Here is an 11,617-nt window from a genome sequence, read left to right on the forward strand (position 1 = left end):
AAACCTAAAATTTTATTTTTTGGTAGAAATTTACTCTTTCCTGTTTACTTATTCTATTTTCTATTTTGTTTATTTTCTATCTATAATTGCCTCAATACCACAGCATAATCCTGAAGTTTTTTGTAAAGCCGGCACCATGAAAGATCTTTTCACAATTTTTCTTCTTCTCTTAAGTAACTATCAGGCAAACGAGAAAAATGACCCACATCTCCATGACCCTGTGTAAAAAAGCGATTGTAAGGTTTATTGCTTGTTACATAATGTCTTCATGGTGTAAAGAACTGCCTTGTTGCTGAAATGTGGTAATAAATGTGACTACCAATATATTACTTACTTCAAGAAGGGTATGGCATCCTATGGTAACCAGGAGGCCTTCTAGGTCAAAGCAGCTTTATGAAAAACAGCTGATTTGTAATGCTAAGTCATCTTTAAGAAGTCTGATAGCTGTCTGTGGACATTTAATGAGCACCATGACAAATATCTTCTGTGTTGTTTACTCATTTATGACTCTGATAAACTCCCAATAATAATAAAAAGCTCCATAAATTACTAGAAGTCATTGTGTGATCAGTAAAATCCTTGCAGTGACGATCATACAGAACCGCTTCTAAATGCTTCAACTAGATAGTGGAAACTTGGAGACATACCTGCATTTTCCATACAAACGTGCGCAAAAACGTTGTCAATATTCCGCTAATGTAGATAAAACGCAATTTCTCAATTGCAGTGTTTCCATTAGACAACAAACGCAATTAAAATCACACATGCTGCGCCGTCACACTTCAACTACTTCCTGTCGTCTTCTTCGTGGTTTGCGCCTATGTCTACATCCGGTTGTTGATCATGTGACTCATATGGTACAGTGTTTCCATTGCAGTTTTGCGAAATAAAGCAACTTCAATATGGCCAGAAAAACACATCATCTTTGCACTAAAACTTTTAATTGATAAGTTTTTTTTCTTCTCTTTCTCACTGTTTACGTTTTAATTATGTTTTTTAAATCTCTTTCTCACATGCTGTTTTTATTTTAATTATGTAAAGCACTTTGAAATGCCTTGCTGCTGAAATGTGCTATACAAATAAAATTTGCTTGATTGATTAATTTAAATTGGCGTGTTTAAGGGAATTTATTTTCTAATTGTCAAACTCCGTAATTATATGCTCAATCAATGGAGACACTGCTGTTGACAACAATCCCAAAACATACAGCTGGTATTAAAATGAATAAAAAGTTGTTTACCTCAGTCTAATTGAAATACATGACCTGTGCTTAAAACTATAGAAATTAAATTTTAAATAAGTCTGCCATTGCTGAATGAAAGGTAAAGTAGTCAGAATTCTGACAGAAGCTTCTTTATGCAACAAAACAAAATGTCTTTGCTACTTGCAAACCTAACATTAAAGGGAGTCTATATATGCATTTGAATCTGAATAAATATGAATCTATAATTATTTCCAACCACTTGTTTTGTGTATCTATGGCAACAAGATATTGGCTTTTATATTAGCGTTGTATTAGCATGCCTAACGCTCCCTTGAACTATGACCCCAAGCTCCAGGGTGTCATGCCGTAAAAGTCATGACACTGTCGTACAGCAAGTCTTCAGAGGCCTCGTCAGATTCACTGCGAGATTGACTGCAACTGGAGATGCTTCCTGCCCACAGCATCAAAGTCCATGACTCTTTGATTATCCGTGGTTGATGAATTATGACCCAAACTCCTGCTTTTATAGAGCTGTTCACATCTACCGATGATCCATCAAGTTTATTTTTTAATGTTTTTCTTTTACAACTTCTAAAACTAACTACTTTAAGTTCATTGTTACTCTTAAAAACCTTTGTAGATCATTTTAGGCCTAATTTATTGTATTTAAACGTGCAGATAAGAGGCTATAAAGCAAAAAATGACTCCAAATGGAGATTTACTGTTGCTAAAAGAAAAAACAGAGAAAAAGACGACAGTTATTTAGCTCAACGGGTCACTTTAACTTTAGATTTATTTCTCTTCACTGAAAATACAGCTTTGTACCAACAAGTATACCATTATTCACCAACCACTTACACGGCACGTTGTCAACCTTATTACATGCTAACTTATGAGGCCAGATTGTTAACATGTTAATTATTAGTCGCTCTTGAAAGTACATTCACTGGCTTCCTCCACAGCTGGAGGATTGCTGTTATTTAAACAGTATTCATAATAAAAAAAACAAAAATACAAACAATATGAAGTTCTTCTCGGGTGTTTTAATAACTGGGGCTTCAGAGATGACATTGTTTGAGCAGGAAGACAGAAGTAGGGTAAGGGGAGGCGTACTGATGTTCACTGGGTCATCTGGACTTCCATAGCCTGGGCTGCCCACTCTGGAGCTGCCTGGCGAATCTTTTCTAGCAGGTTGTTGACTTGAAAACACAGAGACTGGATCTGTTTGTCCCAGGTGGGAAGGGGTTCCCGGGCTGCCAGAGACACAGAAAACAACCAGATGAAGACATGCGGGCTGTGTGCTGAGGAATCCAGGTTAACGAGGCTGCCCCCTTCTGGACACAGACGCTAGTAACAATTTTGCTAGTGCAAAATCGTCCATTTTGCTCTGTGTGGAGGCAACTAAAAAGTCATTGCTGCAGATAAAGTAGAATGAAAAAAACAAACTTACATAATTATGTTGCCACAGCTGCCCATGTTTTATGTTGTTGTTGGACAGACTGAACCGACATGCCAATATCCCCCCTTGGGGATTAATAAATTCATGAATTAATTAATGAGGTTACATCACCTGTGTTGGATGACCGTGAATTCAAAATAGTTTTTCAGGCTGTTATTTGCAGCCTTGCTTATTTCATAAGCAGGCCGATTAATGATCAGTTTCAGTTTTGATTGTGGAAATGCAGAGGATTCTTGACATGTACAGAAGCTGGAGGCCAGTTCAGCATCTTAAACTTCTTGTTGGGATCTTCAAACTATTCTAGGGCTGAAACGATTAATCGTGCCTTTGAATCGATTATTGAAATAATTGTCAACTACTTTAATCATTAACTAGAGTACACAGACAAGAAAAAAAAAGGTCAGTTGATCAAAGAACACACAGCAGTAAATAAACCAAAACTGTTCAAAAATGTATATTTGTATATACATTTTGCATTCAAGAAAAAAAAAAGACATCTTTGACTTTAAATATGTTCTACCCAGAATGCCTCAATGCAGTTTAAGTTTCACCTGGTTTAAATTCTGTAAAATAAATAAAGTAATAATAATAAAATCTCCTATTGGGCACTTTTTGCAGAATAATTATGAATCAATTAATCAAAAATAAATAAATAAACAGATCAGCCCTAGATTATATTAATGTTAAATCAAGTAGAAAGAGCTGAACTTTCCACATGTTGATGTTAGAAGAATTATTTTAGCTGCAGATTTATTGTTTTCTCTGTATGATCAAACGTTCACTAAAGAAATACCACTATTGTATTTTTGGAAAATAATTGTTTAATTTCTTCTTTAAAAAAGACAATTAATTACCTGTTTATTTCTATTTTTTACACAATTATAGTCTTGTATAAAATAAGCTTAAGTGGTTAAATGGAAAAAAGAATAAAAAAAAATCATACAATTCATACTAAGAATAATCGGTTACTAAAATAATCTTTATTTTAGCCCTAAACTACTCATGAACAGTTTGTTTCATGGCTTGGTATCCCGCGGTAACCGGCCCTGGACGCCGGGGAAGATTTGTTTACATGAAAGGCTGTACTTGGTCTCCCTGGTGATCCCTGCTATCCCAAAGTTTGCCCTGTGGACCCCGGCCCAAAGCATCCGACTGCCTCCAGGTGCTTAACTCTGTTTTCCCATGATGCATCCTGGTACCAAGTATTTACTAAATCAGCAAAAGATTCACCTGACACTCCAGATAATGTTTCTGACGTGCAATGAGCTCCAACTAACTGCGCATTCAGACACCTGACATTTTCCTGCTTCTAACATGTCAACTTTGACGGTATGGTATCTTAACATACTTACACTTGAATAAAAAAATTAAATTAAATTAAAAAGAGACGGCAACCAGATCTCAGAGACTCACTTTCAAAGTGAACGATGCCGTCTATCTGGTCGATGAAGCCGTTCATGCGTCCCTCAGTGATCATCTGAGACGCAATCTTCTCAGCCTAGACACAGAGACGTTGTTTGCTTATTGCTGGTGAAACAGATAATCTGCAGGACAACATGCACATCCGCCACAGAGCGAACGTCCTGTTTGAACACGAGAACGTGAAGCCGTCACCTTCGCCGGGGGGATTTCCAGCAGCGCTCCCAGCTCTTCGAATGTGATGTTGTTGTAGAGTTTGCTGGCTGACAGCAGGTTGTGCTCGATCACGGCTCTGTCCAGGATGCTGGAGCCTGAAACAAGAGGGAGAGTTTGTCATCTCCAGCTGTAAATTTGTAAAGTTAAAAACAAACAAACTTTTCTTCATCTTATTGGGGTAAAAATTGTTCCAGATATGGAAAATGTGCCACTGTTCTTTGATCTGACATGTTTGCAGGGAACAAAGTCATGTGTCATTTCAGATGGACAAAACAACCAACTACAAAAAAAGTGATTTCGTTATGTAAATGTAGGTGATGATAATTAAAATCGGTATTGGCCAATGTTGGTAAATTAAAAAAAACAAACAAAAAAACCCATATCTGTATCGATTCCGTAAATAAAAGTGAGATGATATTAACATCTTGTTGCCTTTTGTGTTTCCTGAAGGGGAGGGGCTTGGCCATGTGACAGTGACCGTGATGCAGCAAAGGATTGTGGGTGTTTCCCTAAAGCACAGAAGCAATGACAGCACTGTGAGTTTTTTTCAGGTGTTGAAAGCATAGAAAAATATACATACTATTGATAAATATTAGATATAGTTAGCAGCCCAAATTTTCAGATCGGCGCATCCCTAATGGCTATATTTCACTAAAAGCAGCAGATCCACCTGTAAAAGGATCGGTTCCAATCTTTTTTGTTTGTCCCTTTAAACTTTTCCAAAAAAGAAACAAAAACTCTATGAAGATGTATGTTTTGTTTTCACTGAAACATACAGATTTTTCCAGGATTAAAGTTCCCTGAAAATAAAACAATTAAAACTACAAGTGATAACATACCCAGAGAAATATACAAGTATTAATTTTACTTATTTTCCTGAAAAGGAGAATTACAGTTATCATCACAAAGCATCAGATCTGAATCAAAACTCTGTGGTGAAAGAATGATTAGTTCCTTCACTCTCCCCAGAGTCATTATTCACACTGGAGCTTCTCTTTGTTCAAACTTAGATTATTAAAAAGTTTATCTGCTGCGGATAAGATGATAACTCCTCGTGTTTGGTCAGCTTTGTCTGAAATTGATAAAATGAAACTTTGCTGAAATACGTTAAGGACCAAATTACCTAAGATCCCTCATAAAATAAAAAGTTGGTCACTGGCAAAATGGTCCCACATCCTCACTGGAGAGTCCTAAATATAACTAAATACATGACAACCAGGAATAACAAACCAGGTTTAGCAATGTATGAGTTTCTGTTGCGTAAAGTCCTGTGTTGTTACCGTCCTGTGTTGTGTTGTTACCGTCTGCTGTTGTGGCTTTCTGATGGGGCATCAGCATGGCAGCAAACTCCTGCAGCTGGTTCCCTCTGATGATGCGGTCCAGGTACATCTTCTCCAGGATGCCGTAAGCGGCCAGCTGCTGGCAGCGCTCGTCTTTGAAGAGAGTGGCCAACATACGGGAGCGCTGCTGACCTGCAACGGATCAAAAATAGAATGTTGGGAAGCACAAAAAAAAAAAAAAAAATGGCCAAAGTTAGCAAGTTTTCAAAATACCAGTATCAGTTCGATAAGTAAAACTGGCCGATATTAACAACCAATGATTATTCCCATCTTGTTGCCATCTGTGTTTGTGTTTCTCAAGGGGAAGGTGATGGGGTTGGTCATGTGGTATTTGCAGTGTACACTTCTACTAATATGCTAATGCATTAATAGCAAAGCTAATTTTTTTGCATAGCACTTTAGCTAACTTTGAAAACATCTAGCATACTTAACTTCCCCTAAATAAATTTTCCCAATAAATCCTAAAGCTATCTAGGCTGTTTTGTCAACTCTCAGTTTGAATAAAGCTTGACAATCTGCATTGAAGTTTTGGTTATTGAAACCTGTATTCATGCTCTTATTTTGAAGTCTGTTTACGCAGCAGTCCTGTCTTCTCACATTCTCTCTCTTGTTTCCCTCTAAGAAACTTTATTGACCATTTGTGGCGAGTACGGTACAAATGAACAAATGTTTATGTTTAGATTTTTGATTAACATTGGTCTATATTGATTATTGGCCAGCAATAGTAGTATGGAATATACTGACCAAAATGTTCATATTAATGCATCCCTAATATAATGACAAGTAAAGAAAGAGCTGATGAGATCATTTCTGAAAAATGTAAGTCAAGGTCAGACTTCCTATACCTGCGGAGGCCAGTATGGTGCAGTTCAGAGCGTGTTTCAGCGCCTCCAGTCGTTCACTTTCATGGACAATAGACTTATAAGACAACTCGTTGTATCTCTGCGCAGCTTCAATGAACTTCCTCCTGAAATCAAGGACTCTGGCGTAGCACACCTAACAAAGAGCAACAGCTTAAGTCGCAGCACAACAGAAGGACAGACTTCACCGTAGAGACTTTGCACCTCGGAGGAAGGCTTTGTTTTCGATAAAGAGATCGCGCACCTTATAGTGGATCTGCAGCTGTTCGTTCGACGACTCATTCTGAAGCAGCGAGGCTCTGTTGATGTAGGCCTCCGCCTGCACGGGGTCGTCGTCTTCTAAGTAGAGCCGAGCAATTTTTAGGTACGTGTCCAACTTATAGTCGACGTTATATTGCCTGTGTCGGGGGAGGAGGAGCGAAGAGGCATTCAAATACGTGAAACTTTTATGGAGATCTGAACGCTGATCTGTAAACAAACTACGTACTTTTGCCCGGTTTCCAGAGGAATGCCAACTAAAACTTGCGCGGCATTTCTCCAGTCTCCCTCCTTTTCATAAATAGTTGCTAAGTGCTGTCTGATTGAGGCCACCTGAAGACACAGGAGCATCATTTAAACATGTAGGATACAATCAGTTATGTTCTTTAACTTTACAAGGGCAAAATGTAACTTTTATAAGAAATACTTTTTTTTACATATTTGTTGAAACTGTCACTCCCCGTCAGCAGAGCTTGTCGTGAATGCTAAAGCTAGTTAGCATGGCCATCAATGAAGACGGGTAAACGGTTTTCCTTTAACAGTGAGATGTTTCTCAGCGTGTTCACAAGTTGATTAACAGCGTTAAGACACACCCTCTGGCTCTGATTTGTTGTTTTTGACCAGGCGGTGGAGAAGTTCAATCTTTTTACAGATTATCTGTCTCATTTTATACTGTCACGACATGGTGACAGTTTTAACAAACGTAAAAAACTTTTATTTATTTATTTTTAAAGTTACATACTGTAGTTTAAAAAAAAAATCTCCATGGTTGTTGTGGCAAAACATAAAGAAATCTACCTGTTCCTCAAAGGAGATGACCCTCGGCTGGATCTTTTCCAAGGTGAAGTGATACACCGCTTTAGCCGTGGCGTCCGGCAGGTTGGGCAAGTGCGTGCAGAAGTCGGTCAGCAGCTGTCTCGAGATGACAAGGCTGACGTTCTCGTTGACCACTGCAAAAAAATAAAAAATAAATTTGAAAAAAGCATAAAATTTCACAGTTGCTCGAAGAAGCAGACTCGTAGATGAGGCTGGCCACATGAGAACAATATCCGTAATGCATACTCGCTTCGACAAAGGCCTTCAAGGACTCCAGCTGCTCTGCATCCGTCAGCTGCATGGCTTTCTCCAAAATCTGTCGATATCTACAGAGAAATTTGACTGATTACACGCACTATTAAGGTTTCTTGTGGAAGTCTTCTTAAAAATGTGAAATAAATGTTTAATGATAAGGTAATGAGAAGAATCAAACAGTTCAGCAAGAAAACAGAGGATATACCAATCACCAGATCAGTGATTGAAATTGATCATTTCGGAAAATTCTTATTTTTTTCGTTCTGATCAACTCAACATCCACATGTCGTTGTAGTTTAAGTCATTCGCTCTTAGAATAGTAAAAGAATCGTTACAGACTATCTGCTTCTCTTGGTTACAGATAGGAGCAGGTGAAAATGAAGTTTAATATGCGCCTTGTTCAGTATTTGCCTGTCTTCATAACAACATACACTCACAGAGGATTTTATCCGCAATATTTGTGGACCATTTGACATTCTTCCTAAACACATTATGCATTGCAATGTGTCTGTGTGATATGAAAAATAGCCAAATTGTAACTCGTTTTATGTTTTTTTTCTATCTGCAAATTAAAAAGCCACGTTAGCTTCCATGCAAGTCAGCAAGCATCGCAAAAAATATATCAATAACCCAGAGTAACCTCTTGCTTGGTGAACACAAAATACTCTTAAATTGCGCTACACTGTCAGGCTGAAGCGTTCAGTCTAACGAATTGCTATGTGGCTAATATAACTAAGTGAATGATACTAGCATAGCTAAGTCTAACAAAGCTACATTGCTACTAGCTAACACGAATGCGGCGTTTCCGTTGTGAACTGATTTTTATTAGCAGCTTATGTTATTGTCCGCTGATAGCTACGTACTTGGCAGCAAGGTCCTTGTGAGATCCGGTTGAATTCATCAACTGTGCAAGCTCCTGTCTCACTTCGGCCGCCATTGTCGCTAAATGTGTTGCTAAAAAATGTCAACACCCGGTTTGCTAGCCTCTCTGCGCGTGTGCAGGCTGGAAGTGCGCGAGCTGCCTTCCTCCTGCGAGTCACGTGAGCGCGCACGCTGAAAGCTCTGACATAAATAGTACATTTGTCTTATGTATTGTTATCGTGTTAGAATCCCTGGAATAATTTGTACAAGTAAAAGCAGATATTTTAACACTTATTTAGCAAGGTGTATAATTGTTGACAAGCACAGAATCCACTAGAATAAACTTCATACAATAAATATATGGAAAGTGAAGTTTAGATAGATAAAAATATATATTTTTTGGTGTGTTTTCAATAAATTATCCTTTCCAGTAACAGTTTTATATTGCTTCTTTGATTAAAATAAACCATTTATACCAGGGGTGTCCAAAGTCGGTTCTCCAGGGTCGGCATCCTGCATGTTTTACTTCTCTCCCTGGTTTTACACACCTGCATTAAATTATGGCCCATCAGAAGGCCTAAGCAGAATACTGACTTGCAGAGGAGGTTGTTACAACCACTAGGGAGAGAACTAAAACATGCAGGATGCCGGCCCTCGAGGACCGACATTGGACACCCCTGATTTATACTGTTCAACAATCTGAGACAGTGGATAATATCAGCGCGACTTACCAAGAGAGACGGTACTTTCAAGTGCAGCTGTAATTTGTCCACATACAGGTATAATGTCCACTGTAAAAGTTTTTTTTCCCTCTAGTTGCAGTGTATGATGCTGTTTCTTGATAAGTCAATTAAAAACAAAGGGCAATGGAAGCCAAAAAAAAAAAAAAAGATCAGAACTAAAAGCCTCCCCACACCATAATTAAGTGGATTTGAAAGTTTGTCTTTAAAAGACAAAAAAAAAAAGAAGAAGAAGAAAAAAGCTAGGACTAAGTGAGGTGATCCAGCAAAGACCAAACACACAGCTTGATCAATACATCATCATAAATGTTTAGGAGTGTCCTTTTTGCTGCTGTTTTTATACTTTTACAGGTTTTAAAGTGTAAATTGTAATTATTTATAAAGAAAACTTGCTTAATATCACCACTGTTTAGAATTTATATATTTCTAAAATTTGTTTTAGATTTGTGACGACGTTAATTACATTTCTATAAGTAAAAACTGCGCTGTACCTTTAAACAAAGTGTCACGGTGACGTCGAACGTGGAGGGCGTGGCCGCTCTGTGAAATGTCAGGGAGGAATGGCGCTCGGCGCGGTATTTTGAACAATCGCATTTTCCTTTCCTCGGTTCACCTGGAAACGCTGCCCAGCGTTAAAATCTCGGGTAAGCACGGCTGTATATTGGCTCCCTCTACGCTTGACTGCAGCGTATCCCACCGGAAGCTGCAAAGTTAAAGATGTAAATAATGTTGAGGTATAATGTTGTGCTAGCTAGCTCGGGTTAGCCAGCTCAGCAACTTCGCTAGTACAGTCAGTTTGTCCTGCCCGCTGGGCTGGCTTCATGAAGCTGCTGTTACTGATCATAAAGATAGTCAGGAAGGCGCAGAATTTCCCTAGAAATTATCATGCACAGTATGATGAATGTTTAAACAATTTTGGGACAAAAGGAACACTTTTTTTTCAATGTAGGATATGCGGCCAGTATTTTCTGAACCGTCTGGTTAGTTAACTTAGTATAAAGTAAATGCTTCAGCTGGACAATGACAGGTTATGGTCGGTCGAGTGACGCGATTTTTGTTCTTTTAAGCGACTGACCTGTTAAAAAAAGATGTGTATATTATTACTGATGAGCACAAGTCATCAGACACACAGTGGAGCCTGTTGTATTGAAACACAGTTACAGCAGCTTGAACTGGAATTGTGCCGCACAATGTTGGCTTCTAAATGGATTTCTCAGGTGACAGGAGCAATTACTGAAAGCTAGCTTTGTTTACACTGTCATTGTGTAGAAAGAGTATACCGCTTCGTTGAGTACACATTTACGACAAGTTTCTTATTAATTTCCGGCCTTGTTTCTACGTGTTTTTTAACGACTTGTGTCTGTAAAAGTCGCAGTCGAATGGGGGAAGAATATGAAATGGATAGTGTTAGCCAGAGAGCTAACCGAGTTGATGACGAGGTAAAAATGGCGGATCTTTCGAAATCCAACCCCGGCCTGAAATAGTAACGCAACGAGCTTGACGCTTTCCCCCCAGTCTTTTACCCCAAGCGACATCACTTCTTGGGTTGTTTTTAATGCAGACTAATGCAGCCCGCGTTTGTTGGCTGTCCCTCCAGGCTCATGGGGACACTCCGAGCAGTGAGTGTGTCTGTGTGGAGTAAATATGGGGCGGACAGAGGAGGGGTTCATGTATGAGCGTTTCGCTGGATTAATGTGGAGCAGAGTGCGGCAAGACAAAGATACGCCGGAGATAAACGGCGCGGCCTAGCGGACCCACCGTCAGCTGTCAGCTTCTGTCAAAATCAGCTCGAGTCCAAATGTACCTCCAGCTCATCACTGCGTTCATTTAATCTCCCCTCCCTGGCAGCTAACATTACAGGTCAAGTTCTCAAAGCGGGCATTTTGGTCTCAACTCACTGCTAGCTTTGGCATGGCTAGCTTTATGTTTGTTTAACCCTCCATTGGTTAAAGGCTGTCTTGCATTGCTATCCTGTTAATGCATATTTGCATTACATGCAGCCAGTTGAATTAAACGACGTGTTCGGTAGTTGATAGTTGAAAGGTGAAACATTATCTTAATTTCATCTCCATTGTTTTTCTTTCAGTTACCATGGCAAAGCTAGGGAGGTAATTTGCGTCCAGGCACAAGGCAATTCAATTCAACGTGCTTTACAAACCCCCCAACCCCCCCCCCACAAACACAAAAAA

General features: G+C 39.0%; 2 protein-coding genes across 4 annotated transcripts in view; one reads left to right on the top strand and one right to left on the bottom strand.

The window, feature by feature from the left end:
- Positions 1-1,967: 1,967 nt before the first annotated feature.
- Positions 1,968-8,859, bottom strand: LOC106963274 (COP9 signalosome complex subunit 4). Its single transcript, XM_015058104.1, has 10 exons — positions 8,691-8,859; positions 7,819-7,898; positions 7,555-7,706; positions 6,986-7,089; positions 6,743-6,896; positions 6,484-6,634; positions 5,600-5,770; positions 4,278-4,393; positions 4,077-4,161; positions 1,968-2,457 (listed from the first exon to the last, which is right to left on the bottom strand). The coding sequence occupies exons 1-10, from the start codon at positions 8,762-8,764 to the stop codon at positions 2,324-2,326; spliced, it is 1,221 nt and encodes a 406-aa protein (XP_014913590.1). The 5' UTR covers positions 8,765-8,859; the 3' UTR covers positions 1,968-2,323.
- Positions 8,860-9,174: 315 nt separating this feature from the next.
- lin54 (lin-54 DREAM MuvB core complex component) overlaps positions 9,175-11,617 on the top strand; it is a 16,751-nt gene continuing 14,308 nt past the window's right edge. The window contains exon 1 of one of the 3 annotated variants that reach the window (XM_015058097.1): positions 9,175-9,467. The gene's annotated coding sequence lies outside the window, so the exon portion shown is untranslated. Of the gene's footprint in view, positions 9,468-9,937; positions 10,073-10,142; positions 11,472-11,617 lie in introns of those variants that run through there. The other 2 variants (XM_015058096.1, XM_015058098.1) reach the window with 2 other exon arrangements.

This window comes from Poecilia latipinna, unplaced genomic scaffold (assembly GCF_001443285.1).
Source record: "Poecilia latipinna isolate Pla-1442-1.1 unplaced genomic scaffold, P_latipinna-1.0 Scaffold1515, whole genome shotgun sequence".
NCBI lineage: Eukaryota > Metazoa > Chordata > Actinopteri > Cyprinodontiformes > Poeciliidae > Poecilia > Poecilia latipinna.